General features: G+C 42.0%; 1 protein-coding gene across 2 annotated transcripts; it reads left to right on the plus strand.

Annotated features, from left to right (window-relative positions):
• The first annotated feature begins 23 nt into the window (after positions 1–23).
• LOC126403458 (prestin) lies at positions 24–27,990 on the plus strand. Of its 2 annotated transcripts, none has more exons than XM_050066138.1 (19): positions 24–80; positions 275–420; positions 563–702; positions 1,812–1,922; positions 2,226–2,374; positions 3,261–3,425; positions 5,417–5,569; positions 6,388–6,470; positions 7,671–7,818; positions 9,286–9,399; positions 9,599–9,676; positions 9,937–10,032; positions 10,170–10,276; positions 11,677–11,746; positions 24,364–24,453; positions 24,917–25,069; positions 26,354–26,408; positions 26,753–26,877; positions 27,585–27,990. In XM_050066138.1, the coding sequence occupies exons 1-19, from the start codon at positions 42–44 to the stop codon at positions 27,612–27,614; spliced, it is 2,052 nt and encodes a 683-aa protein (XP_049922095.1). In that variant the 5' UTR covers positions 24–41; the 3' UTR covers positions 27,615–27,990. The 2 variants fall into 2 exon arrangements, with proteins under 2 accessions (XP_049922095.1, XP_049922096.1); XM_050066139.1 differs by having other exon boundaries at positions 48–107; positions 27,585–27,989.
• Positions 27,991–28,000: the final 10 nt, after the last annotated feature.

Below are 28,000 nucleotides of genomic sequence, written 5' to 3' on the forward strand. Positions count from 1 at the left end.
GACTCACGTGTGAGAGTTCGTAGAGCTGTGTGTGTGTGTGTATGAACTCTGTGTACTCATACAGCTTCGGGCCGATACAGGTTAGGTTGGCCCCTCTCACTGCTCTGGTTTGTTTTGGTTACCTACACAGTTACTACTACTCTTCTTTGTCATGTAACTTCATACACACATTTTATACACATAAAGAAAAGTGCAAGAGGAACATTAAACACCCAGTACTGTGGCAGGAACAAAGTGAAACTTAACTGCCAGTAATCTTTGACACTAATTTCAGATGGACAGCATTGAGCAAAATGGCCTTCCTCACTTCAGGCAGCCTTATCTCGCTGTTGCCCTGGACGAAGCTCAGCTGGATGTCCTCGGTCAGCGGGTAGAAAAGAAGTCCCTGTCAATTTTGGAGAGGTTGAAGGCACTATGTTGGTAAGTCGAAGGATAGATTTAGTTTTGGGCCTTTCTGTTAAGGCCTTCAGACAGTTTGTAGGTCTAACAGATGATTTAGACCCTTTGTCAGAAGCTCTATGGCCTTAAACAGTGTGTGTCTATGTGTGTGTGTTTTCCCCAGGTGTTCTGGTACCAGGTTGAAGAGCTTCCTGCTGGGCTTTTTCCCTGTCTTGTCATGGCTGCCTCGCTACTCCATCAGAGAAAACGCCATTGGAGACCTGGTGTCTGGAGTCAGTGTTGGGATCATGCACCTGCCACAGGGTGAGGATGCTGCAACAAATGATAATCACACAATGTATAACATACCCACTGCAGTACTTTGCAGTGGGCCTACAGGTTCTGGATTACTCAGCAAGGGGCAAAAGACCACAACACACGATGAGTTAAAATGCTCAGTTTATCAAACAAATACTTTCAATCAAAAGAGCAAAAATGCCTACGCTCATGAGATACTCTAATCTCTCCTATATGAAAGTCAGTGTCAGCGTCCTATTTAGCAGGGAAGGTAGGGGGACAATCCAAGTCCAAGGGTCAGCTGTGCCTCAGGTCTCTTACATCCTCAGTCCATCAACAACTTAACTGACCTCTTTGAGCCAACCTCACAGACAAGACTGGCAAAGCTTCAGGCTTCAAGAAACCCCAACGCTGCCTTTTGACAGCAGTGTCTTGAGCAGACCCTTGCCTGTTACAAATTAGTCTTTACAGGTTTAATAAGTTGAAGGAGAGTTATTATATATCAACATGCAGATGCAAGGTTATCAAAAGACTGCAAACATGAAGAAAAAGTAGCACCTGCGCACTTCCTCTGTGCCAGAAAAGTTTAATAAAGACAACTTTTCAATCCTACTTGGATCTTGGTCTGGACAAAATGGACATCACCAAAATCATTTTGTCCCGACGAAGATCCAAGTAGGATTGAAAAGTTGTTTTAATTAATATTTTGTGGCATGGAGTAAGCGTGCAGGCTTTACTTTTTCCTCTTAATAGCCTTTAAACAACTACAAGCTGCCACAACAACCTCACACAACTTGCTGCAGGTTAGAAGGATGCAAGTTAAGAGTGCACTCATATACATGTATCTCTGGATAATAAATACGTTCACAGAGGGTGACAACTACAGCTGCAAAGATGAGGGATACTTTAACAGTTTGCAAATCTTTGAGTTTATTGTTTTATCTAAACAATGACCAACTGTCATGTGTTATTACCCTAAGTATGTTGTAGCCTACCTTGTAGTCCTCTCCCCCTTCTTTTTCTACTTCCTTTATCTGGCGGAGTCAGTGAACCTTGGTAAGGAGAGAATATTTCACGGTTGTTGCTTTTAATAATAAACACTAGCAGCTCAAAACTTGTCTTGTCTTCTTCCCCAGGTATGGCCAACGCCATGTTGGTAGGAGTTCCTCCAGTCTTTGGTCTCTACACTTCTCTCTATCCTCTGATCATCTACTTCATCTTTGGCACCTCCCGACACCTCTCCATTGGTGACTGTCTACCTTTATTCTGGAAGGGCATCCACATATAGAAACAGTCTGATGCAGTCTTCTTATTGGCACAAAATACCTTCTAGTATCTTCTAGACACATAAAAATCTTGACGTAGTTGTGTGATTTTTACTGTAGCAGTGTAATCAAAGGTACAATATTCTGCTGTGAGAGAATTCTCCACTGTGAGAACGTGGTTCTTACAGTAGAAGTCTGTGTGAAGGTGAACACCAAATAGTCATGAACCAGGGAGGGAGTAAAGGGGTTTAGTATACAGTTTGTGTGTCTGTTTATGTGTGACAGGTACTTTTGCCGTCCTGGCCATCATGATTGGGTCTGTGACAGCCAACGTGGAGTTGCTTAGCGACGGTGTTGAAGAGAGTCAGATTAATGTGGAAGCGGCCAAAGTAAACGTGGCTGTACAAGTCACCGTCCTCTGTGGCCTCATACAGGTAAACACACACACACACACACACACACACGTTAGACAATACATGGACAAACAGAATGCACAGGCTCACAGGCCCTGTTCAGACCCTGGTATTAACATGTGTCATCGGCGACTGGATCACAAGTGGACAGTTCTAAGTACAGTTGTGAATGCAACTCATTGCGTCATTATTTAAAAAGTGTGGATGCTAAGGTGTCCTGGGCCACACCCAATGACCATCTACTCGGCCGACGTACTTGCTTATCTGATGTCTCTCCAGATAAGAAAACTTTCTGTTGCTCACTGCCATTACAAGTTAGACGCAGTGCTGAAGGACTGTTTCCAAAGCTGCTGTCCTCCTGGTGATCAGTCAGTTCAATGTCTACCTTGCTGACACAAGCTAACACAGCAGCAGCTATTAAATGGTCCCAAGAAACTCACTGATACTAATAGCTACTAACAGTTAGCCCTGTCACTATGTGTGCAGGCGGACTCTCACCAAGTGAGATCCAGTCACAAGTGGCCACTCGAGATGCACATAGAAACAGACAGACTAAAAGGTGTCCATCTGTGATCGGATCACCCAAGACACTAACACTAAGTGTAAATGGTTTTACCCCCACCTTTAACCTCTGAAGACAAGCAGGAGTTAAAAAGAATTTCATACAACCACACAACCTGCTCTGTTCACTGAAATGCTCAGTCTGCTTTACTACAAGTCAAATCAGGTATCAAAGGAAATATCTGCCCTGAAGCTTTAAAACTATAAAAATGTTGTGTGTCTCTCAGAATCAAAGAGGGAGCATTTTGCACACATCTTCAACAATCATATGGGGGGGGGGGGACGAGAAGATATAAAGAAAAAAATGAAACTAAATCTGCGTATGTACATGTGTGTGTTCCCTTAGCTCCTAGTGTACCTGCTGCGTGGAGGCGGTGTGTGTCGCTGGCTGTCTCATCCTGTAATCAGAGGCTACACCACAGCAGCAGGTCTGCATGTTATCATCCTGCAGCTGCCGCTGTTGACTGGAATACCTGCACAAAGACACACTGGACTGCTAGCTTCAGCTTGGGTCAGTTGAAACACACACACACACACACCCATTCATGTTAGCATGCTTTGACTCTGCTGAAGTATCCTCGGGCAAGACTTTGAAGTCATACGAGTTCCTGTAATGTTGTTATATGGCTGATCCCTGACCTCTAAAGTCCTCTCTTCGCTCGTCTCTCTGGGTCTTCTCATATGGGTTTAATTCATGAGTTTGCCTGTAAAGCTGAAATGTGCTCCTGAGGATATCTGACAGTGAATGTATAGTAGTGCATTAAATTTTTGTCTGATTAAAGGAAATAAAAAGCACATTTATGCACTGTGGACTTTAGCAGTAGAAGTTGAAAGGTAGTACGTAACGTCTTTTTGGAGAAGGAGTTTTGGCCTATGTGCTCTCATTGGCTGCCACCTGGGGGGTGGTGTACACTGCATGCCAGAGGTTGATGATAATGATGACTTGTAGATGTTTCATCAGACCGGAGGTCATATCTCATACCCTAACTGTGTTTCACCTTAACCTCCTAGAACCTGAGGAATTTAATAATCTTGGCACAGTGCTGTCTTGGCAATAAAAGTGCCTTTCTGACTGCTGCGGGGGCTGCTGCTGTGACTGAGAGATAGTGTTGTTTTTATTTTTGGCACTACAGAGGGCCAAATTCAAGGTTGGCATCAAACTCCTCCAAGGATGCACCTTGTCACCTCTACATGGGCAGGATTTCAAGGTGTAGGCTGGGCTTGGCTGCTTATCAGCTGTGTGCAGGTGGTGGTTTTCCTCCAGCTTTACTGGACCATAACTTCCAGTATGCACTGGTGCGGTTTACACCCAAGAAAATCACAATGTCTATGGTGACAGGTCTTCTCCTAAAAAAAAAAAAGTAATAAAAATGTGGATATCCACATAGCAATGAGCATACACATAGTATTAATCCTTTTTTTTCTTTTTCTTTTTTAAAAACATATGGTAGTTATCTGTTATATTTTTGATTTTTAGAGATCCAGTTTAGCAGGAAATATTGGCAGAAATGGAATATAATGTAATAAGTATGTTTTCTTTAGTGTATAGTCACCTGAAAATAAGAACTGTTGTGCTTTCATTACCTTACAATGAGCCGTTTATATCTACATAATGGGAACAGGACCTGGTTCATGGAGTCCGCTGCACCATCATGTTTCTACAGTAGCCCACAATGGACAAACCAATCACTGGATCTCGATAGGGCCAATTTGTGTTTTTGCTTCAGCCACCATAATTAGCAGCCCCTCTGCAATGAGCAGTGTCGTAAAAGCAACTGCTTTATTTATCATCTTTACACCTTAAAATAATTGGATCCATTCGTTTTGTTTTGTTCCTGGTGAAAACATCCTGAACTCTGGATCTTAAGTTAACAGAGAAAAAAAGGTGAGCACACATTAGCAGGTGCTGGGCTAGCGGCACAGTGTAGGAGAAACACTGGTCCTTAACATCAAACCACTTTTTCAGTGTTTTTACTGATTTAAATTACCGTATACATTTGTTTTGGAGAGAAAGAGACCTCTGTAGATAATTTTGCTCACGGTAAAAACCTCCTAAATGTGTGGATCAGAAATAAGCTAAGCACACATTAAGTTATCAGAGAAAATAGATGAGTACACATGAGCAGGCGTGGGGCTAGAGACCCATCTGCGACATGCCAAAGGAGAAGCTTATTTGTAAAGTGAAACTGCTTTTTTCAATGTTTTTACCTGTTTTAATCACCTGGTCGGTTTGTTTTGGAGAAGAGGAAACCTCTACTGATACTTCAGCTCCCAGTACAACTAAACACTGAGGGAATTCTAACCTGGTGACGTTTCATCTGGTTGCAATCTGCAGTTCTCACCACTAGATGTCACTAAATCTTCCACACTGCTCCTTTTAAGGACTTACAAAATGTCTGAAACTCTGTCTGTGTATATGTGTGTGTGTGTGTGTGTGTGTGTGTGTGTGTGTGTGTGTGTGTGTGTGTGTGTGTGTGTGTGTGTGTGCGCATCCTCTTCAAGACTTTAAAGGATGTTCTGCAAGGAGTGACCAAAGCTGTTCCAGGAGTGCTGTCAGTCTCCGCGGTTTCCATGGTGATACTCATCGTAGGCAAGGTGCTCAATGAGCACTTTAAGAACAAGCTGCCTGTCGCCATACCATGGGAACTTATATTGGTGAGGGACACACACACACACACACACACACACACACACACACACACGCTCAGTAGAGTCATGCCCAGATGGACAGATGCCACAGTGATGAACTGATGAATGACTCACGGTTATATAAAAATCAGTTTTTTTATCACCAAAACCACAGATCCCCACATACAATACATATCTGCACCTGGCCACTAATTACTCACCATTCTGTCTTCTAATGAGGCTTTGTTTTATTCAGTTTTTAAAAATATATTTTCAAGCCTCTTAGTGATTTGAGCTTATTTAAAAGTAATTATTGTAACTAAAACATTAAAGTGTGAAGATAATTATGCAAAAGTCACTATGACAAGTGGAAATATTTAGCTTGTTATTTAAAAAATAAAGGTTAAATGAACTTTTATCATCATGAAATTTCATAACTTTTACATTGTCAGAGAGTGCATTAACATGGATGGATAAAATCTTGAACCTGTAGCACCATAGCAAGAATTTTACAGTAATGGTATGCTGAGCTTTGGTCTACAAAGATACCAGATTCCCATAGAACCCGTTCCCTGTGAGTTCACGTCATAATCTCCTCAGTTATGATAAATTACAGCGTGTTATGAGAAACTGGCTTCAGCTCACCACCGGCATCTGAAAAGCTTTAGCTCTGTCAGTGGACCGACAGTATCTGATCATGATAATGTGTATGTTTGTGGTTTTGTGTGCATGTGTACGAACAGATTGATCGATCTGACATTTAGATGTAGAATACTGTATATTGCTGTTTTCCAAACAGAACACTTTGTGCAGAAAATGTCAAGTCCATTGTTTTTCCCCCACAGATTGTCCTGGGCACCATCCTGTCAGTGCAGATGGATCTGGTTGGACAGCACACAGTCCAGGTGGTGGGACACATACCCAGTGGGTCAGTAGAACTGTGTCATTTTCTCATCATTCCCTCTGCTTTTCTTTGTTTTTGAAGACTATTGTGTTGATTTTACTTTGTTGAAGACTTAAAGCAATACGAGTTTAGAGTGAAGCCTACAAAGTATTATTTTATTCACAGCAGACTGTGACATAGTGCTGCTTCTGAGGAAAAAGTTCAGTTCAAAGCCTTTGATGATTGCCCATTGAAATGAAAAATATTTAAAGGGATAGTGCACCCAACATGAAAATTCAGCCATTATCTACTCACCCATATGCCGATGGAGGCTCAGGTGAAATTTTAGAGTTCTCACATCTCTTGTGGAGATCCAAGGGGAGAGGAGGTAGCAACACAACTTCACCTAATCAAGGCTTATGGCGCATCAGATTCAAATGTCCCAACAACACTGCCTCTCTGGGCACCGCGCTCATGTGTGCGCTTGTGCGCGAGACCAGCGAAAGCATGTGAACACACATGAATGCGGTGCCCATGTCTCACGGTCTCGCCCAAGGCTAAAAACAGAGTTCAAATGACGTTTTTCCAAACAACTTCTTATGTCGGGGCTTCAGGACACTTGGATCACTACAGACGAGCAGTATGGAGATATTTTGTGGTTTCAGTTATGTGTTTTTGGATGTTTGAATCTGGGGCGCCATAAGCCTCCATTAGCTGGAGTTGTGTTGCTACCCCCTCTCCCCTTGGATCTCCGGAAGTGTTGTGAGGACTCTAAAACTTCACCTGAGCCTCCATCAGCATATGGGTGAGTAGATAATGGGTGAATTTTCATTTTTGGGTGCACTATCCCTTTAATGCATGATTTATTTTATTAGTTCTTGCACATACTGTCTACACCAATATATTGGGAAGCCAATATATTTGTTTGCTAGTTAATATGCCTCCATCATAATATAATTTAAAGCTCTATGAATCTTTTCTCTTCGTGTTTCTGACACTGTGACGTTCTAACCTCCCATTCTTCACACTCTTGTTCTCATCATACAAAATAAGCCAGTTAGCTTTATTGTGTTATCCTGGAAAGCTTTAAGAGAATGATTGTAATTCATGGGATGACTCAGTTTAAATTGGTGGTCATGATTCTTTTTATTACTGTATATAACTTTTTTTTAACCAATCCATTAATGATGCAGTAAATCAAGCTGACTTCTCTTTCTCTTTTTTCTTCCTCCTCCTCTTCTCTAGCCTGTCCTCCCCAGTCCTTCCCTCCCTCTCTCAGGCCAAAGAGCTGTTCATCCCAGCTCTATCTGTGGCTCTGGTCGGCTTCAGCTTCCTCTCAGCCATGGGCTCAGTGTTCGCCAACAAACACAGCTACCAGGTGGACTCCAGTCAGGTATGCACATGGCAGTTATAACTCTCACTAACTTCAGCCACACAACTACATTGAGATTGAGATTCTGTTGTAGGGTCTGCATTTTAGAAATCTGCAAAAAAAAAAAGGTATAAAAGTGCATATTATATACAGAGGCATAATCATGACGGAATCTTTTGATTACAGATTGAGATAATGTGCAGAAAAGTGAGAAGAAACAGTTTAAAGATGAACAGTTTTTTGCACAGGAGGAAATTAGTCCTCCAATCTCAGCACAAGTTTTAAAATAATATAGTAATATTTTGTTCTTATGTTGTAAGACACACCTGAAGCACTAGAGAAATTATACAAAACTAGCTTGCCCCTCAAGAAGACTCCAAACCACATGTTTCTGGCTTGGAAACTTGTTTCTAAGTGCTTCTGATCAAAAGCCCCAGCTTACGTTATAACATGCTCTCAAAACGCTTTTCTAATATACTTTTAGCATACAGTGTTACCGCTGTAATATACAGTACATACGATTCATCATATTCTAGACTTGCTGACTTGCTGCTATTAACCAGACCGTGTCTCTGTGCCTTGTAACTTACGCGTATCTTTAATTGCTCTTGTATGGTTCATATTTTTACTTCTGTTGTTATTTGTTGTTTTGTATTTATCCTTATTTTTTTATATCCCTATTTATCTGTACTTGTTCCCATCTCTGTGCTGCCGCAACACCTGAATTTCACCTCTGGGGATCAATAAAGGCTCATCTTATCTTATCTTAACTTTAAACCAGCTCTACACTTGTAACACTGCAGCTAGACCTACCACTGATACACAACATTTCAACAAAGCTGCCGCCGTGATCTGAATGCTGTTGAGGCCTTGATCCACAGCCACAGTGGTGAAGCTGCAACATCCATGTTTTACAGATATGTCCTTTTACTAAACACTTTAGTTAAATCCATGCTCTAGGTAGCTACAGTATCGTACTCATGTCTTATGAACAAAAGGCTACTGAAGCTCAAGGGAGTTAAGAGGTGAGTTGTGCTGAGGTTATTACAGTTCTTATTGATTGCCAACACAGATTAGAGGAAAGTCAACAGATTTCTGCAAGGGAAGACGTGCCTATTAAGCCTGAATATGTTAAGTTCGGAAATATTGATGAGACAGGATCATGACTCTGTTCCCAGCAGTGATTCTGACATGGTTTAAAGTGGGCCTGACTTTCCTCACTTACGGTTTTTTGATCCAGTTCCATACTCCCTGGTCTCTGGTTTAATGAGCAACAAACTCAACAGTATACCATCACCTTAAACTTCTCATTACACCTTAAGGACAACCCTTTCAAACTCTGAGACAATACTTCTGGAGAGATTACCCCCAAATATTATGTCAGGGCTTGGACATAACCAACAGGGAGCTCACTCTGGCAGTATCCCTGAGATGGTCTGCAGTCTCAGTGTGTACTTTTCAAATTGCAGCTGTCTGTCTCTGCCTCAGGACCTGCTGGCTCTGGGTCTGTGTAACACCATAGGAGGAATGTTCCAGTGCTTCGCTGTGAGCTGCTCCTTCTCTCGCAGTATGGTCCAGGATAGCATTGGTGTCAAATCACAGGTATCATATTCTGTTCCAAAAGACAGAAATCCCTGAACCCATCTTTGTATTTGCACTGTGTTAAAGACTGTATAGGTAAACTACATCGACTGATCTTTTAATAGAGCTCCTTATACATCTTTTTCAAATGGTCTTTCTCCTCTTTGTTGTGAGTTTTCCTTTACCTATTGTCCCGCTGTGTTTTAATCTTGTGTCTTAGATGGCCAGTTTGATATCAGCTCTCGTGATTTTAACCATCCTGTTGAAGATCGGCCATCTCTTTGAGCAGCTGCCAAAGGTAAAGTGCATGTGAGATAACACATATTATTTATGACCATCATATACGTTGTAAAGCAAGTGCACTAAAAGTTTTTCTCGAACGTTCTCCAGCTAGCATGGCTTCCCGTAAACCACCACAGAATGATGATAGAATAATAGAGCTTATCAGTGAAGATGTTTTAAGAAATGTCAAGTCATGCTCCATCTGGATGAGACTCACTGTCAGGATGATTCACTTGTCTCAGCCAGAGTTCACTAATGCCTTGCTGTGTGTTCCAGGCAGTGTTGGCAGTCATCATTGTGGTGAACCTGCAAGGGATCCTGGCTCAGTTTAAAGATGTGTGTGTGCTCTGGAAATCTGACAGATTAGACCTGGTAGGCTACACACATACACCCATACACGCAAACATACACACACAAATCCATGTTCATGCTCATAGCATAGATGTATGATTACAAACAGTACTGATTTCCCTCTGATTCTGGTCGTCTCTCCTCCCTCCTCTCTTCAGTTGGTGTGGGTAGCCTCACTGATTTCCACGCTTGTCTTTAACCTGGACCTGGGTCTGGCTGTGGCTATCGTCTTCTCTCTGCTCACACTCATCTATAGGACACAACAGTCAGTAAATGTCATTTTTCTAGGCACTACATGGGGCATTTTATCTCAATTAGAGGTCCAGTGTGTAAGAACTAAGGAGATTTAGTGGCATCTAGCAGTGAGGATTGCAGATTGCAACCAGCTGAAACTTCTCCTGGTTAGAATTCCTTCAGATTTTTTGTTCGTTCAGGGGTTTTTTAACAGGAGCTGAATAATCCGCAGAGGTCTCCTCCTCTCCAAAACTACTGGAGCAGGTGATTCAAACTGGTAAAAACACTGAATAAAGCAGTTTGATGTAACAAATCAGTGTTTCTCCAGAGCCCAGTCTCACTCCGAAGTCGTCGAAATCCAGCACTTGGGCAGTGACTTGCGGTGTCAGAAACCAACGCAAAAAGGCGTACTAACGTCAGCATGTTATGCCACCGGTTGCCATTGTAGTTTAACGGCGCCCTGTGGCGTCAGGGGGAAACGCGGCGGGACAAGGACGAAAGTTAAGGTGACAAAAATCCAAGTGGGCCAGGCGGGAGGGAGGAGTGTTGGATCGGTCCAACAAACACCGACTTTCACCCAGGAGAGCAGTACCCGCATCCTGTAAAATTCTAAAGCCAAACCCTGTACTTTTTTCCTAAACCTAACCACCATAACCACATGCATTTTTCTTTGCCTAAACCTGACCATGTGTATTTGTTGTTGAAGGAAAAAAACGTCAGTTGGCGGCAGCAGCCGCAGTGGGCGGCTCATTGCGCTGCGTTCACGGACGGAGTGCCACAGGAGGTCATTTGTCCCAACGGCCATCAGACTTTATAACAGCAGAGTCGAGGGCAGGGGCCCCTGACCTGGGCGCTGGTGTCCGCCTCCTCTCCAAAACGAACAGTTAAAACTTTGAACTAACTTTTTTTCTAACTCTCTTGTCGTGGAGGGGCTGCAAAGTAAGGAGGCCAATGTGAAAAAGCAAATGGTCCTATCTAGAACCAGTGTTTGGTTTGTCTGGTCTGGGCTACTGTAGAAACATGGCGATGCAACATGGTGATCTCGTGGACAAGGTCCCGCTCACTATGTAGATACAAACAGCTCATTCTAAGGTACCGAAAACACAGCGATTCTTATTTTCAGCTGATTATACATTAAGAAATCCCACATATTATATTATATTCCTCTACTGCTACTCCGAAATCCTACACGGTGGACCTTTAAAGATAGTATCAGTGTAACATAGGAGGAAGGGTGTTTCTTGTTGTTTAATCATTTTGATATGAATCTGTATGTGTCAAATGGATATTGTGCAGATTTCTGACTCATTTCATCATATTTTTCATACATATTATAAGTTTTGTATTCCCTCCCCCCTCTCATTCGTCTCCCAGGCAGACGTGTACTCTCATTAATATTCCCCTGTCTTTCATCTTGTCCTCGTCCTCCAGCTCCTCCACTGTTGTTTTGGGTCGTATTCCTGGTACAGACTGTTACAGAGACGTGGGACTCTACACTGAGGTAAGCTCAATCTGTCTCACAGGTCTCCTGACAATAAGTCTTCGAAAAAAATCTGTTTCAAAAAATTTGTTTGACTAAAGTTTCCGTGTTGTTCAAGCAAAGTTGTGTAAAGTTAAGCCCCAGGGTAATTAGGAGAAGACTTGAAACATAAAAACACAATGCTTTGACTGCCGTCTCTGTATTGTCATTGTGCTGTTATTTCCCTGTTCTGTGTTATACTCTTGGTGAGGAACATGGTGTTATAGCTTTTGAAATGCTTTCAGAACGGTTGTTAACATTCAGAAGATGCATGACGTTAATTACCTGGAAGCAGCTATTTGTATCCAGTCAATCAATTACAATCAGTAACTCACTAGAGCTCAATAAGTGTTACCTAAACTCATCTCTGACTGTCCTTGTTTTACCTCAAAACTTTCTACTCCCTCCTTTCTACTGCCTCAACACATCTCGAGTCTATCATCACATTCAATTTTCTAAAGTTATGGACCTCCATTTTGTCACAGCAGGGTACTTTATGTCATATCTGTAGAGAAAATGGATGACATCACCTACAGACATTGGAGGTTATTGCGTGCTGTGATCTTTGTGAGTTATTTAAGATTGGAAAACTAAATTTGGGCAAGGGGAAAGAATGTAGATGGGGCTGAGCTTACTGACACACCTGTTAATGGAGGAATACACTTCCCAAACTTACTTCTATTTTAGCCTAAACATCTTCTTCAGAGAAAGATACACTTCTAAAGTTGTGAACGAAACAACCCTAAGAAGTGAAACCACTCTGACTCTGTAGCTCTGGCGGTGTTTGTACTGACCTAAACAGAGTTGGTGTTTTGTTGGAGCCAGAATTTAGTGGCCTCAAGACAAACTGCAGCATAAGGCACTTCATTTAGTTCCTTTTTACCGCACAGATATGAGAGTTAGTAGTGTTGATCCTGTCATCTAACTCTTGGCAAGACAAAGTAGAAGCGTATTTACCAAAATCTTGGACTATTCCCATAAAGTTGTTGCTTACTTTTTTTAAACCTTTAAAGTCATATTGAGTTGAAAAGACTGCAGCTTTGTCACAAATCCAAAACAACCAACTCCCTATCCATCTGTTCTATATGGTCCTTAATAAACCACAGTCAACACAAAAACAAAAATAAATCCTTGGATAAAACCAGTCTGTTGGTTCTATTTTTGCATACCACCTATGAACTTCTACTGTTTCTTTGCAACCAACTCAGAAAATCTTTTTTAACCAGACTGATTCCATGAGGACTGTAAAACTTCACCTGATCCTCCATCAGCATGAGGGTGAGTAGATAATGGGTGAATTTTCATGAGAAAAGGGGTGGAAGCGCTGCGTGGATCTTCAAGTAAACTCAGTAAAACAGGTGCTCTTTGGTGAGGGTGCAAAGCAGCTTCAAAAAATTTATCAAGTTGAATCTTTGCACATACCAAAAAAGGAAGCAGTCAGAGTTAAATGCAGGACAAAAACTTGAAAAACCAAGGCAGCTCTGTTTTAGAAAAAAGTTAAAAAGCCTTTATTGTGGCATGGCTGGTACAAAGTTAAAAACGGGGACCAACGCGTTTCAGCTCCTCAAATGAGCCTTCATCAGGGTTGAGGTCCAAACAGTCTGAACACAAGTATATAATACCTACTGACAATGTGACATCAATTAGTGATTAGAACATGGGGCACACCTGTGTCTTGCAGGTAGGCTGCTTACATCATCAATCAGTGACAGAACACTGAATTTTCATGTTGGGTGCACTATCCCTCGAACAGCTGTGTAAATCCAGGGTAACTAGCAGCTATCGCTCGTTCATGACAGAGTCACAGAGGACGAGGGGGGAGCGGGGGAGGGGCAAGCTAGCTCCATTGTGTTTGATAACATTGTTGAATGTAAACAGAAGTGACGCCCAACGGTGCTTAGCATGCCTTTCATATTGAATTAAAGCCAAGTCCTTTCAAGTCATCTGTGTCAGGTCAAAGTCAAGTCTCAAGTCATGAATACAAAGTCAAAGTCAAGTCTCAAGTCATGAATACAAAGTCAAAGTCAAGTCGAGTCTTTTATCAACGTTTGTCAAGCAAGTCTCAAGTCATCATATTTGCGACTCGAGTCTGACTCGAGTCAAGTCATGTGACTCGAGTCCCCCATCTCTGACCGTATGTCAGATTGACAGGAAACTCGACACACATGGTCAGGTGAAGGGGTTCTACCAAAGCTTACATAATCCTAAAGATCTGCCCGCTAGAATGTCCGCCATATTGAATTTCTTGAAAAACACCTTTTTGACATCTCCTCCTAAGGCGTAGGTCCGATTTGTACCAAACGTTCTGTGAATCATCATGGGATGAAGCTATGTAAACGTTGTCAAAGACTTATTGATACATCATTGCATTTTGGTGATACTGACCAGTGAACTTTAGAGGGGGCGTGGCTCAGCGCATAAATGAATTTTACTCCTTTACCGTTGAGCCAACTGTCACAAAACTTGTAGAAAAAGTCGACAAAAGTATCGGAATAATAGCCTGAAAGTTTGATTCAAATCAACCAATAGGCAAAAAGTTAATATCTCATAATCAGCCAGAGATATTTGTACGAAACTTGGTTGCATCATTTAGGGTCACGTCTCAGTCGATGCACAAAATTTGAAAATAATTGCTTAAAGGGGGCGCGGCTTATTACATCAAATCTAAATTTCAAGACATTTCAAAAAATTAATATATATGCAAAATACGATAGGGTTATCGCAGCTGGCCCACCTTTACAGGTACTCTGCCCTGCACCATCTGTGAGCCAGTGGCATCGCTCTCTCCTCTCCTTCCATCTTTCAGGCACCAGCACTAGGCAAGAGTTGAGTGGCTACAGGAGGTCATCAGATGGGCACCCTCCCTTTTTTGATGTTTCGTCAAATTAAGCCCATGACACATCGGGAGGGCTTGACAGCAGATCCAGCGTCCTGGATCTACCCCCGCTGACCACCACCCAACTCCATGCCGTTGGTCCTTTGACAGGTTGGCTCTGCCACCTCACCTCCCGCTGAATCCAAATCCAATGGGACGCTGCCTCCGCCTGCCTGGTGATGTTGCCTACCAGCCGCTTCCTGGCCACACCTTCGATCCCCAACCATCCAAGTGTTCTCCAGAGTGACTGCCCAGCGAAGCCCCTGCAGCCGACCTCTGCTGGTAGATTCCAGGCCTTCCATCCGTTTTTCTGGCTCTCGAGGATAAGGGCTTGATATTTTTTGAGCTTGCGCTCGTACGCCTCCTCAATCCTCTCTTCCCAGGGTACTGTTAGCTCTATGAGCACCACCTGTTTGGTATCCCTAGACCAGAGGACCATATCTGGTCTGAGGCTAGTGTGGGCTGTCTCCTCTGGGAATTTGATTAACATATCTCCAAAAGTCTTCATCTAAATGCCACCACCTTTGGCACAAACATTCTTTGGATACTAGATGTCACATGTATCAAATGATGTTCAGATCAATGTAACCGTTAGCTCACAGTCATATTCATTGTCTTGTTGAAATTTGTGCTGTAGGCACAACATATCCTATTACATCAAATTTTTAACCAAATGTCACCAAAATATTTGACAGTGTACCCGAAATTAGCAGAATGATGTGCACTTATTTTTAGAATTTTATCACCAACGCTTTAACTGTTATTAATATCTCCTTGCTTTTTGAAGATATTCAACAACAGACCAACAAATATGACATTATTCTTTAGTGTTTATTTTTTTTTTTTTTTAAGAATCACAATTATTTTTTAAATTGTCAACACTGAAAAAATGAATAGAAACGAAAATGAACATACAGTACCAGTCAAACGTTTGGACACACTTTCCCAGTCCCATTCCCACCACAAGTGTGTCCAATCGTTTGACTGGCACTGTGTATGTTTACACGTTGTAATGCAAAATCAAGTCTCACACTTTGTTCTTTTGCTGGGTGGGGTCAAATCCTGGAGCCGGGCGTCAGTAGAGATGGTATCACACCACTCTCTGATCTTCATTTTCTTGAGTTGCCTCTCAAGATCACCAACACGCAAGGTCACAGTGCTCTCGTCTTTTGGACCATCCACAGGGTTCTTGTTGCTGTCTTTGGTCATTCCCAGCTCTGCGACTTCCTGCTCAGCTGTATTGAGAGAGGTCATGAGCTTGTTGTCTGGCTAAAATGAGGCCTCATTTTTTTTGTGTTGAATTCTTTTTAAGAATCACAAAAAGTGTCAACACTGAAAAAATGAATAGAAACGAAAATGAACATACAGTACCAGTCAAACGTTTGGACACACTTTCCCAATCCCATTCCCATCCCAAGTGTGTCCAATCTTTTGACTGGCACTGTGTATGTTTACACATCGTGATGTAAAATCAAGTCTCGCATCTTGTTCTTTTCCTAGATGGGGTTAAATCCTGGAGCCGGGCGTCAGTAGAGATGGTATCACATCACTCTCTGATCTTCATTTTCTTGAATTGGCTCTCAAGTTCACCAACACGCAAGGTCATGGTGCTCTCGTCTTTTGGACCATCCACAGGGTTCTTGTTGCTGTCTTTGGTCATTTCCAGCTCTGCGATTTTCTGTTCAGCTGTACTGAGAGAGGCCATGAGCTTGTTGTTCTCCTCTCTCTGTTGCCTCATTTTAGCCAGATGAGAAGCTCTGGATTTCCTCCTCTCCTGCTTGAAGTAGAGGCGCTCCGTTTCCAGTTGTTCCTCTGCCTTTTTCAAGGCTGCTGCTGTCTCTCTGGTCTCTCCTCTCTGGTCCTCCAGCTGTAATTGATGGGAGGTCTGACATGTCTCCAGAGTCCTCTTGGCCTCCTCCTTCTGCTTTCGGAGAGTTTTTCTCATCTGACTCAATGCCAGATCAATGGCCCGACCTCTAGCTCGCTCATATGCCAGATCATTCTCCAGCAATTCTGTTCTTGAGCGAACCTCAGATTCTGTTGAATCCATGTCCTGCCGTCGCACCATCTGGTAATGTGTGGTGGGCCTTGCAGTGTTTTCAACTGTTGCACAGTACTGCTTTACGGCATCGTGCTCCCACCTAATCAAATGCAGCTCTTTCTGAAGGGTCTTTTTCTCACCCTTCGTCTGCTCAAGTTTGGCGAGCAGATTGTTGTTGGTGGAGGTTAGCTCCTCATGTTCTTGAGCCATCTTGGTCTCCAGCTGTCTGAGCTCCGACTGCTGGGCTCCCAATTCTTTTGTGCGCTCAAGGGTTGTGCAGGTCTCCTCCAGCTGCAGTTTCAGCTCGGACTGCTGTCGTTCCTGTTCTTTATGAAGGGCATCCTTCACCTGCTCCAAATCAGCATCCAGGTCCTTACTGATGGAGGTCTGCACCTCAAGATGTTTTTGTGTGGTCTTGAGCATTGTGCAGGTATTCTCCAGCTGCAGTTTCAGAAATGTAATTTCTTTCTGATCCTCAGCCATCTTGACCTTCACGTTCTCCCGCTGTTGTAAGAGCTTAACCAGGAAATCGCCCAGCAGGTCCTCTCGCACTTCCAGGAGGACTCTCCCCTGTCTTGTACTTGGGTTGAGCCTGGCCCCACTGTCATTCAGTTCACGCTGCCACTGTTCCTCTAGTGAACTGAGATATAACGAAGTGTATTCCATGACTTTCGGCATTGTGTTCTTTTGTCCCTCTGTGCTGTTTCTTGTGTGTCTTGTCTATGTGAGAGCAAGCTCTATCTTGATAGGCTACTATCACGGTGAGATGCTCTGAACCAAATCTGGGTCTGTGTGAAATGTGTCTGACCTGATCTGAACAGTTCCTACTCACAAGATTTCAAACCCTTTGAAAAATTTGTTCCGAAGTGTCACAAAGAGAAATTTAGTGTTCTATTTGTGACATCACAGGACAAATGGAATGGTATGATGTCATCACCCTCAGAACATTCTGTCTATTAGGGGTTCAGGTTCAGGCCTGAAGGGTTGAAATCCCTTTTGTTTATGTGCTGTTTTATAATAATAATAATAATTATTATTATTATTACTATTATTATTCAGAAATGTTTTCACAAAGGCCCGTGAGATTGTATTCCGTACAGAAATGAAATTTTCACTAATGATTGGGAGCTCTGGATCTGGATCATTATGTAATATTTTACATAAAGTCATTTTTGCTGATGACACAAATTTATTTTTGTCACATAAAAACTTGGAACATCTCCAAAACCTTATGAATGAAGAATTGATAAAGGTGGACATCCGGTTCAGATGTAATAAATTATCTTTAACTATCAATAAAACCAATTAAATTGTATTTCGCTCAAATAGAAACCAAAATAATGTTGAACATATGCGTATTGAGATAAACGGGAGAGCTATTGAGAGGGTAGAATTTATTAAATTTCTGGGAATTTACATTGATGAATTCTTAAACTATAGGAAGCATATTGATGAATTGACAAAGAAATTATCTAAATATGTCGGATTATTTTTTAAATTGCGACACTTCCTTCCTCTTGATGCTCTTCTAAACTTGTATCGGTCTCTATTTGAGCCTCATTTGAATTATTGTAACGTATCCTAGTTATCTTGAGAAATTACAAATCTTACAAAAGAAAGTAATTCGAGTTATATCATGGGCCAAGTTAAATGCTCCCTCTGATCCTCTTTTCTATTGTTACAAACTTCTGAAACTCACTGAGTGCAACACTTTCCACAATGCCTGTGTAATGTATAATTTAGCATTTAGACTCAATGACAGACTCTGTCATCTCATCCCAAATTATTTACCCACTCATGAATACAACACGAGGGGAAAACAACTTTTAAAGGGAAAGAAACAGAAACTGAAATGTACAAGTCTTAGTGTGACCGTTAAAGGACCACAGACTTGGAATGAGGTTGAGAGCATGGTAAAAGAGTCTGCATCTCTCTATCGTCTATTTTTAAAAAGAAATTAAAACAAAAATTGCTGTTGAAATATGTTTAATTCAAGCTTGGTTCGTTGTATTTTGCTCTCATGTACCTGTGCCTGATGTGTTGTTATTGTTATTGTTATATACTCTCTGTATCTATGGAATTACCTTAGGTTGTTTTAGGGTTAGGTTAGAATTTTAGGTAGAAATAGGAATTGTTTTCATAATTTATTGTATTGTTGTTTGAAGTTCTGGGCCCCTGTTTATAAGCTACGAATAGCTTCTGGGGAGACCCTTTTTATAAAATCATATTTTGCTGTAAATTATGAATTGAAATTGTATTTTAAATGATTTGTAAAATAAACAAACAAACAAAGCTGTGTGCAAATGGTGCTCAAGATATAAAATTGCCAGTAGGCCAGATGGAGGTGCTTTATTAAAGGTCAAGGAAAATTTGGATTTGAAAGGCCACCACCCTCGTACCGTATGCAGACATGGGGGAAAGTCACACATGTGCAAGTCACAAGCAAGTCTCAAGTCTTTACCTTCAAGTCTCAAGCAAGTCCCAAGTTAGTTGTGGTGAGAATCAAGCAAGTGAAGTCAAGTCCCTGCTATAAGTCAAGCAAGTCAAATTGAGTCATTGCTCAGGTCAAGCAAGTCACAAGTCAAGTCGTATGTCACATACAGCAAACATCTCACGATCCGCTAGCTACATGTCCTCTGAATATGCTGTGAAAAAGTCTGGTCTCTGTAGGCAGCCCAGGCTCCTCAAATGGCAACACAAACATTTGGGTCCAGGCTGCACCAACCAGCCAGTGCAAGACCACCGAAAGCAAGCACACACACATGAAGGCAGTGCCCATGTCTCACGGTCTCGTGCAAGCGCTCACACGTGAACGCAGTGCCCAGAGAGGCAGTTAGAGCTACAGGCTACGATGAGGCTAAAAAAGTTCAAATGACGTTTTTCCAAACAACTTCTTATGTTGGGGCTTCAGGACACTTGGATCACTACGGACGAGCAGTATGGAGATATTTTGTGGTTTCAGTTATGTGTTTTTGGACGTTTGAATCTGGGGCACCTTAAGCCTCCATTAGCTGGATTTGTGTTGCTACCTCCTCTCCCCTTGGATCTCCGCAGATGATACCAGTTAAAGTCAGACATGTGCAGCTATAAATTAAGTTTCACAGAAGTTGCTCAGGATATTTAACATTTTATTACATTAAAGCTGCAGTAGATAGAAAGTCTGAAAACGGTTGATTTTTGAGTCTCATCTGAGTTAGGTTTTGTTCGTCTCCGCCCTGAGCCCCTCTTACCAGACGAGCACGCGAGTATTTTATCCTACTTGGTTCTATTTCGCCCTCTCTGGGAGCCTCGGCTCTCCCTCACCACGCAGCAGCCCGCCCCATCCCTCCCTCGCGGACCCGCACATACTCCCGAGGCTCGGCTCTCCCTCTCCGCGGAGAGCCCTCGGCTCCGCTCCCACAGCCGACCCTCGCGCCCTCCAGCCGGGCCTGGCCCCACCTCACCCTTCCCCTCCCTCCGGGGCTCCGGGGAACCGAGTTCTGTCTTCCTTTTTTTGGGTTGTTTAGCCATGTAGGCAGTTGTAGCCAATGATGGAATAGCTATTTTACCTGGTGCACTGTTCGCCATTGCCGCTTGCTCTCCCCTTCTGCCGGTGGCACGGGAACGCGCATATGCAGTAGAACAGCCAATAGGAACGCAGTGGTCTGAGCTGACCTTTGATTGGTTGATGCACATTGGCACGATACTGATTCTTTAGAGGCTGAACACAGAGCCATGGTGAGGTGCAGAAACCTATTGTTTGTCTCAGACCACTTGATTTACATCATGCTTAGAGGATATTATAAAATTTTTAGTCAGTTATACCAAAACAATGTTGCTTACTGGAGCTCAGTGCCATAAAAGGGCTAGTTCTTGGTAACAGTTGGAAATATAACCATACAGCTGTACTGATCATCACTGGTGGACTCAGAATGCCTCTGTGATAGATCAAATCTGATAAAGTGCCCTCTACGGTGGTCCAATATGAACATGACAAAGTGCTCCAGGACACCCTGCCAGTTGAGCAAACATGATAAAGTGCCATCTGGGTTGCCCCTCCAGTGGTGAAATGTGATAAAGTGCCCTCTACGGTGGCCCGATATGCAAGAAAATGTGGCAAAGTGCCTTCTAGGCTGCTCTTCTGAGGAAGAAAATGTGATAATGTGTGCTCTAGGGTGCCAATTCAGTAGAGAAAATGTTATGAAATGCTCTCTAGAGTACCCTTCCACTGAGAAGATGTGATCAAGTGCCCTTTACGGTGGCTCAATATGCAAATAAATGTGATAAATTCCCTTTTAGGATGTCTTTTTAGTGGAGAAAATGTGATAAACTGCCCTCTACGGTGGCCCAATGTGCAAGAAAATGTAATGAAGTGTCTTTTAGGCTGCTTTTCTATGGAAGAAAATGTGATCAAGTGCGCCCTAGGCTGCCAGTCCAGTTGACAAAATGTGACAAAATACCATCTATGGTGCCATCCAGTGGAGTAAATGTCATAAAATGTGCCCTTCCAGTTGAGAAGATGTGATATAGTGCCCTGTACGGTGGCCCAGTATGCAAGAAAATGTGATAAAGTCCCCTCCAGAATCCCTTTCCAGTGGAGAAATTGTGATAAAGTGCCATCTGGGTTGCCCCTCCAGTGGTGAAATGTGATAAAGTGCCCTCAAGAAAATCTGATTAAGTGCCCTCTAGGCTGCTCTTCTAGGGAACAAAATGTGATAGAGTGCGCCCTGGGGTGCATTCAGTGGAGAAAATGTTATAAAATGCTCTCTAGAGCACCCTTTAAATTGAGAAGATTGATAAAGTGTTCCCTACAGTGGCCCAATATGCAAACAAATGTGATAAAGTCAATTTCAGGATACCTTTTTAGTGGAGAAAATGGCATAAAGTGCCCTCTATGTCGGCCCAGTGTGCAAGAAAATGTGTCTTCTTGACTGCTCTTCTAGGGAAGAAAATGTGATCAAGTGTGCTCTAGGCTGCCTATCCAGTTGAGAAAATGTGATAAAGTACCATTTAGGGTGCCCATCCAGTGGAAAAACTGCTATAAAATGCTGTCTAAATTACCCTTCTAGTTGAGAAGATGTGATAAAGTGCCCTCTAGGATGGCCTAGTATGCAGGAAAATGTGATAAAGTCCCTTTCAGGATGCCTTTTTAGTGGAGAAAATGTAATATTGTGCCCTCTAGGATGGCCTAATATGTAAGAAATTGTAATAAAATGCCCTCCAGTGTGAAAAATATGATAAAGTGCCCTCTAGGGTGCTGTTCTAGTGGAGAATATGTGATAAAATGCCTTCAAGGGTGCCCTTCCAATAGAGAAAACACGATGCAGTGCCATACTGACTGCTCTGTGTTAAAAAACTTTCTGCACACTGGTGACCGTCTGCATGCAGCTAGCACCCACTGGCACTGATATGCCAAAATCATACAACTATAAATGACTTCCATAATAATATATTAGTATGTAAAGTAATAATAGGATAATTAGGGGCACACACCTTTGACACCAAAGAAAGTTAATGCAGCGAAAAGTTCAAAAGACCAAAGAGTGTCTGTCTAATTTAACTACAAAATGGTGTATCACTGCATGAATTTAACAATGTAATTGTTCATAATTAAGCAGCAGGCCATTATACGCTTTCAGTATGCCAAGGCATCATCTGCCCGACTCCTGATGATGCTTTACTGATGCAAAGAAGAATTACACTGACCTTACATGACTCACAGTGATCTTAGCTAATTGCAGGCTGTGGACTGGCATATCTAAAATGTCATCAAATGTGAAACACGGTAAATAATGAATTCTCCACAGCCTGTCTCATATCTGGCATGAAACACACCCCTGTTTTAACTGGTTCGCAGCATCTGCAGTGCAAAAACAGGCCAACACACCAAGCATTTGATAAAAATGTACAGGATCTCAATCAGTGTCAATCTGAATAAATGCCAGTTTGGCATTTGAAATGATATGTTTATCTTAAAGTTGATTGTAATACAGGTTTGGAGATGATTTATGTAGGTGTTTATGTAGCAGGCCATTAATTAACAGTGTCCCCCATGAGTAAACTGACACTGAGAAAGACATCAAATCCTTCAGTGAAGGTCAGTCTCTTATAAACTTAATGAACCACTCTGAACGATACAACTGTCACGCAGCCAAAACACACTAAAAATACATCCCTGGCTGAAAAGCACCATCTGTCACACATCAAAACACCAAACTGTCACCAAAGGCAATCTGTCTGGGCTCCGAGCATCAGTGAATTTCTGTCAACTTCTCGTTCTCTTTTCCCTCCACTTGATTCTCTCCTCAATCTGTTACACTGCTGGCTGCTGCATCACTCCCCTCTGTGTATTTTGTCAAGTATCTGTCATGCGTTAGTGATGGTGTATGCCGTGGATGTCTTTGTACAAGTTCCACTTTGTGAATTCACTCTGGATATACTATTTCTTTTTGAATCCCCAACTGAAGAGCCAGATTAGTTATCTAAAACTGAAGATCTTTAGTGTCTCTGAAGTAGATGTTTAGCAAACTGGTTTATGGTGTGTTCCAAAATTTTTAACTTTTTTTCTCCAAATGCAGCAAATTATCTTTGGGTTTGTGCCACTGAAATAGCGTAAACATCGTTAACTTTATGAAAAAACAAGGTTTAAACAGCTGAAAATTAAGTTACTATTTGAGAAAGAAAATGCACTTAAATTGTTTGTTGGGCGTCAAGAACACAGGTAATGCATTTTGGTGAGTAACACTTTACATACGTACCTTTAAAATGCTGCAGTGTAGTTTCAGAATCAGGCAGTGGGCAACATCTTCGAGATTAAAATATAAGTTTTTGCTGGGATGGTTTGCCTAATTGATTGTCCCCAAAGGTCTCAAGGCATCTTGAACAAAAACACATAAAATATTTACTGCAACAACGCTGTCCAGGACCAGCGACAATACTTTAACTTAGACATTTCCTCCTAAATCTCGTCTCTTTATCTGAAATTGTGATCAGTATGTCCAAAAAAATATGAAAACATCTGTGACCTTTTGCTTCAAGCCAAGAAAATTGAAGTACGATGACAAGCAGGGGGAGAGTTTCCCTACAGGGGAGCATCCCGTTGTTGGACTTCTGATAATGTTTTCATCTCTGTGTGATTAAATTTCATAGTGTTTTTAAAGATTATTTTGGGGGGGGGTTGCCTTTAATTGATAGGATAGATATTAAGTGTGAAAGTGGGAGAATGGCATGCAGCGAGGGGCCACAAGCCAGAGTTGAGTCCATGGCCGCTGCAGCAGGGACACACCCCTTGTGCATGGGGATCCTGCTCTGCCCACTGAGCCACTGGGCGCCCCATAGTAAAAAATTATGTGAAAAAAGTCCTACGTAAATGTTTAATTTATAATTATTCATTCAGATCTAATACTGAATGGTACATTGGTGAAAAATTTTGGAGCCTGAGTCAACTGTGTTCTCTATTTCTTTAGATAATGAAAAGATATTTTGAATCAATTAATAAGTAAATAAATATAACAGCAGAACTGTGTTTCTTGATCCACCAGTTACAATAAGCTGTTGTAAGTTTTGACGCTCTGTCCAGGGTGTCACTGTTGTGCCAAGTTGTAAAGTAGAGGAACTTCACAATGTTACGTGTGTGTTTCTCTGGTGTGTGTGTGTGTGTGTGTGTGTGTGTGTGTGTGTGTGTGTGTTTTGTTTTTTTAACAGGCAAAGCGAGTTCCTGGAGTGACTATACTCTCCTTTTCCAGTCCTATTTACTTTGCCAGCTCTGAAGTGGTCTTCACACAGATCAGACAGGTGCCAACACACACACACACACACACACACACACACACACACACACACACACACACACACAGTGGAGATGGAGAAAAAGGAAAAAGAAGAGAGGAATATTAGCATCACTGAAATAAGAGCTGATTTTGGGTGAAAGATTCTAAGACTGTGAGATGGGGTTACAGTATAATTGTAATTAGGTGAATGAATGAATGCAGATGAGCATCAGTCCCACAGTTCATCCTCACATGTAGGGCGCAGTCCTTCCACATGAAGTCCATCAATATGTGAACATTATTTCATGAGATTTATGCTAACACCCATGTGTATGCAGCTGACGTGTGTGTCTGTCTTTGTGCTTTGATCCCTCTAGTTGGGATAGGAAAATTGTGCAAGGAATTTTCCAATACACAATGGGTTACATGGCAACGGAAACATTATAAAACTAATTTTCTATGCTGTAACCTTTCCCCACCACATCCAGACAGTGAGTTGTGATCAGAAGGAAAACCCAGCTGGAGTCCACACCTCCTTCTCCTCCTCCTCAGCCCAAACATCGACACACACTCATTGCTTGGTTCTGGATCTCAGCTCGGTCACCTTCATGGACTCTGTGGCCATGCCAGCACTTTGCAAGGTGAGGAAACAGAACTAACTGGAGTTCATCTTCAGTTTCACTTAAGCTGAACACAGACACCATCGTATAAATTATTGATTTTCATTCTTTATTTTGTTGCGTGGCATGTCGTCAGTGTGGGGATTCTGCACCATGCTGCCAAGAGATGGTCTGTCAGTCTAATAGTGTAGGTGCTGCTCTGGCATCTTGAGCTGGAGTTAACTTTGAGTTTCTGCAGGTGGTGCTCTATTCTTTGTCTGAGATGTCTGTCATTCACTTCTCACACTGACTGTTTCTTCTGTCATCCATACAGTGGTGCCCCCAAAGGAGGGTACATACAATTGATGTATCTGATACAATTATCACAAAGTTAGTACGTTGGTATCTTGTGAAACTAGACAACCTAAGATATCCATTGGTACCCTTCATGTCAGCATAGCTTGTTGGAAAGCTGGGTAAATAACGCTACAAACTTTTGGCGACAAAGATTTTGGCGAGGGAACAACTGGCATGGTCATTTTCAAAGGGGTCCCCCAGCTCTCACCTCAAGACATCTAAATGAAAATGGATTCGATGAGTACCTACAAGTCTTATACCAGTTATGGCTTTTGCTTTTGGCATGCCACCACAAGATTTTCAGTGGCCCCATCTGCCCACTCCTATGGGGGCACCACTGCGTCCATACCAGGAATTTAACACACATAATCTCTCATGCAACAAAAAAGTTCTGAATGAAAGTTATACATATTCGTTGATAATGTTAAATATAATCTGCCTTTATGTGTATCCAGTAAAATTCCTGAAAAACAAACAAACAGTGAAGCACACTACTTGTAGGTTATTTTTAGCCTTGACTAAATGTTGCAGTTTAATTTGATCTGTTAAGATGGGAACATCAGCGTAGGTTGGTTTGAATGGATATCAGTCCTGCGCTGCCAGCTCTAAACCTGCCAAGTCTGCACTTTCTTCTTATCAGTAAACTGCTATAGTGTTTGGCTGTCCTCACACTGACTCCCTACTGCTGCTGATCATAGACATTCACAAGAAATTATTAATTACGGCTAGACTACATGTCCGCTAATCATGTGTTACATAATGAAAATATGAGACACACCCTCTTACACTTGTCTAGATGAGTTACCAGTCATGCTGATATGACTTTGTTATCTCGTCCTCCTCTTTGACCTTAATGATAAAAAAAATTCATCCATCAGCCTCACAAAGTCAGCATGTGCTTGAACATGACTACATGCATAAAGAAAAGCTTTACATGATGTATTGTGTGTGTGTGTGTGTATTCACCAGGTTGTAGAAGACTTGGAAGTCCAGGGTGTCAGTGTGTTTCTGGCAGCGTGCCCAGGTCAGCTTCATGTTTCATACTCACCAGTGACTCCTCTATGTCTTTCTCACACATTCATTCACTCACTCACTCACTCACTCACTCACTCACTCACTCACTCACTCACACATACACACACATTATTTGTCTAGCATCCGGCTGTTACTGTTTCCACAGGTCAGTTTCCCACCACCCACCCATACTGTAGCTCTGCTTGAAACATTTTTCTTTCTGAACTTCATGTAGCTACAGTAACATGTTTTTGTCGTTAAAACTGACAGGCTGACCGTCTGAATGAAATAAATATCTAAAACTTTAATATTAAAACATAGCGTGCAATCCTGATGCTCTCTGTATGTCAACAGAGAGAGTTTTATCCCAGCTCCAAACCCAGGGCTGTATACCAGACAGTCTGCCCAGCTCCTGTCTCTTCCCATCGGTCCATCATGCTGTCCAGCGCTGCCTCAGTATCCAGCCCAAGCCTCTAGAGGTACACATTGTCTCACTTCCAAGGTCATGATTTCATGAGACACACTTAGAAAAAAAATCATATACTATTAGCAGCTGAGATGTATTTCCTACAGGATGGAGTGTGAGCCCTAAGGCCACAAATCTTTTTAGATTTTTTTAATGCATCTGTTTTGTTGAACTGGTCCAGGAGTTTTCTATTATTTTTCTGAAGGCACATTAATGGGGAAATCCACCGATTTTACACATCAAAGTTTTGGGGAGCTGCGAAAAAAAATGTATTCAAGTGATGTCACTTGACTCAGCGTCGGCTGGGGCTGAAGACCACAAGTTAGAATATGAAAAATATCTGGAGGTGTAGAGTTAGAGAGAAGTGATCTTACCAGATGAGTGCAGCATGCTCCTCATCTCTGCTAAAGACTACCAGCTCGAGGATGCATTAGCAGCCACTAGTATAACAGACATGAATCTCTGAATGAAATGGTGTAGGTCAAGTGGCATTGTGGGTGATGTAGGCACCAGGTTTGATTAAAGGGATAAAAAGATGATATCTCTGGTTGTGCTGCATAGAGTTTTATCCTTCTTTTAAAGTGTCTGTCATGAGTCCGACAAGTGCCATGCAAAATCAATGGAGTGCTCCTTTAATGCTTTTACCTGATATCTTGTTAAATATGAAGTGTGCCATAAAATTCCAAGAAATATTCATGTTTTTTTTCTGTCTCTTCACAGGAAATCAGTCCATACACAAGTGAATGCTGAACCTACACCATTTCTGCTTTTGAATGTAAATTACAGGACAGTTACGTCATCTCACTGTAACGAGAGGGCAGAAAGAAGCATCCCGGGGTGATAGTATAAAGGTTTTAAGATGACAGACAGAACCATCAATAAACAAACTTACTCTTATTTTGAAAGAAAGCCATCAACACTTTTTACAATATGTATATGTGTACACTTCTCAAACATTTCTTAACAATAAATGTAATTGTTTCCCAGTTTCCATCATTACTGACCTCTTTATCATGAAGTATAAGACTGCCGAGCTGCCAATAGAATGCTGTTAGCAGAGCTCTGGGCCCAGCTCGCTTTTGCTGCGATGGGACTCGAACCTACAATCCCCAGCTGAGGAGGCCAATGTCATATTA

This window comes from Epinephelus moara, chromosome 16 (assembly GCF_006386435.1).
Source record: "Epinephelus moara isolate mb chromosome 16, YSFRI_EMoa_1.0, whole genome shotgun sequence".
Taxonomy (NCBI): Eukaryota; Metazoa; Chordata; class Actinopteri; order Perciformes; family Serranidae; genus Epinephelus; species Epinephelus moara.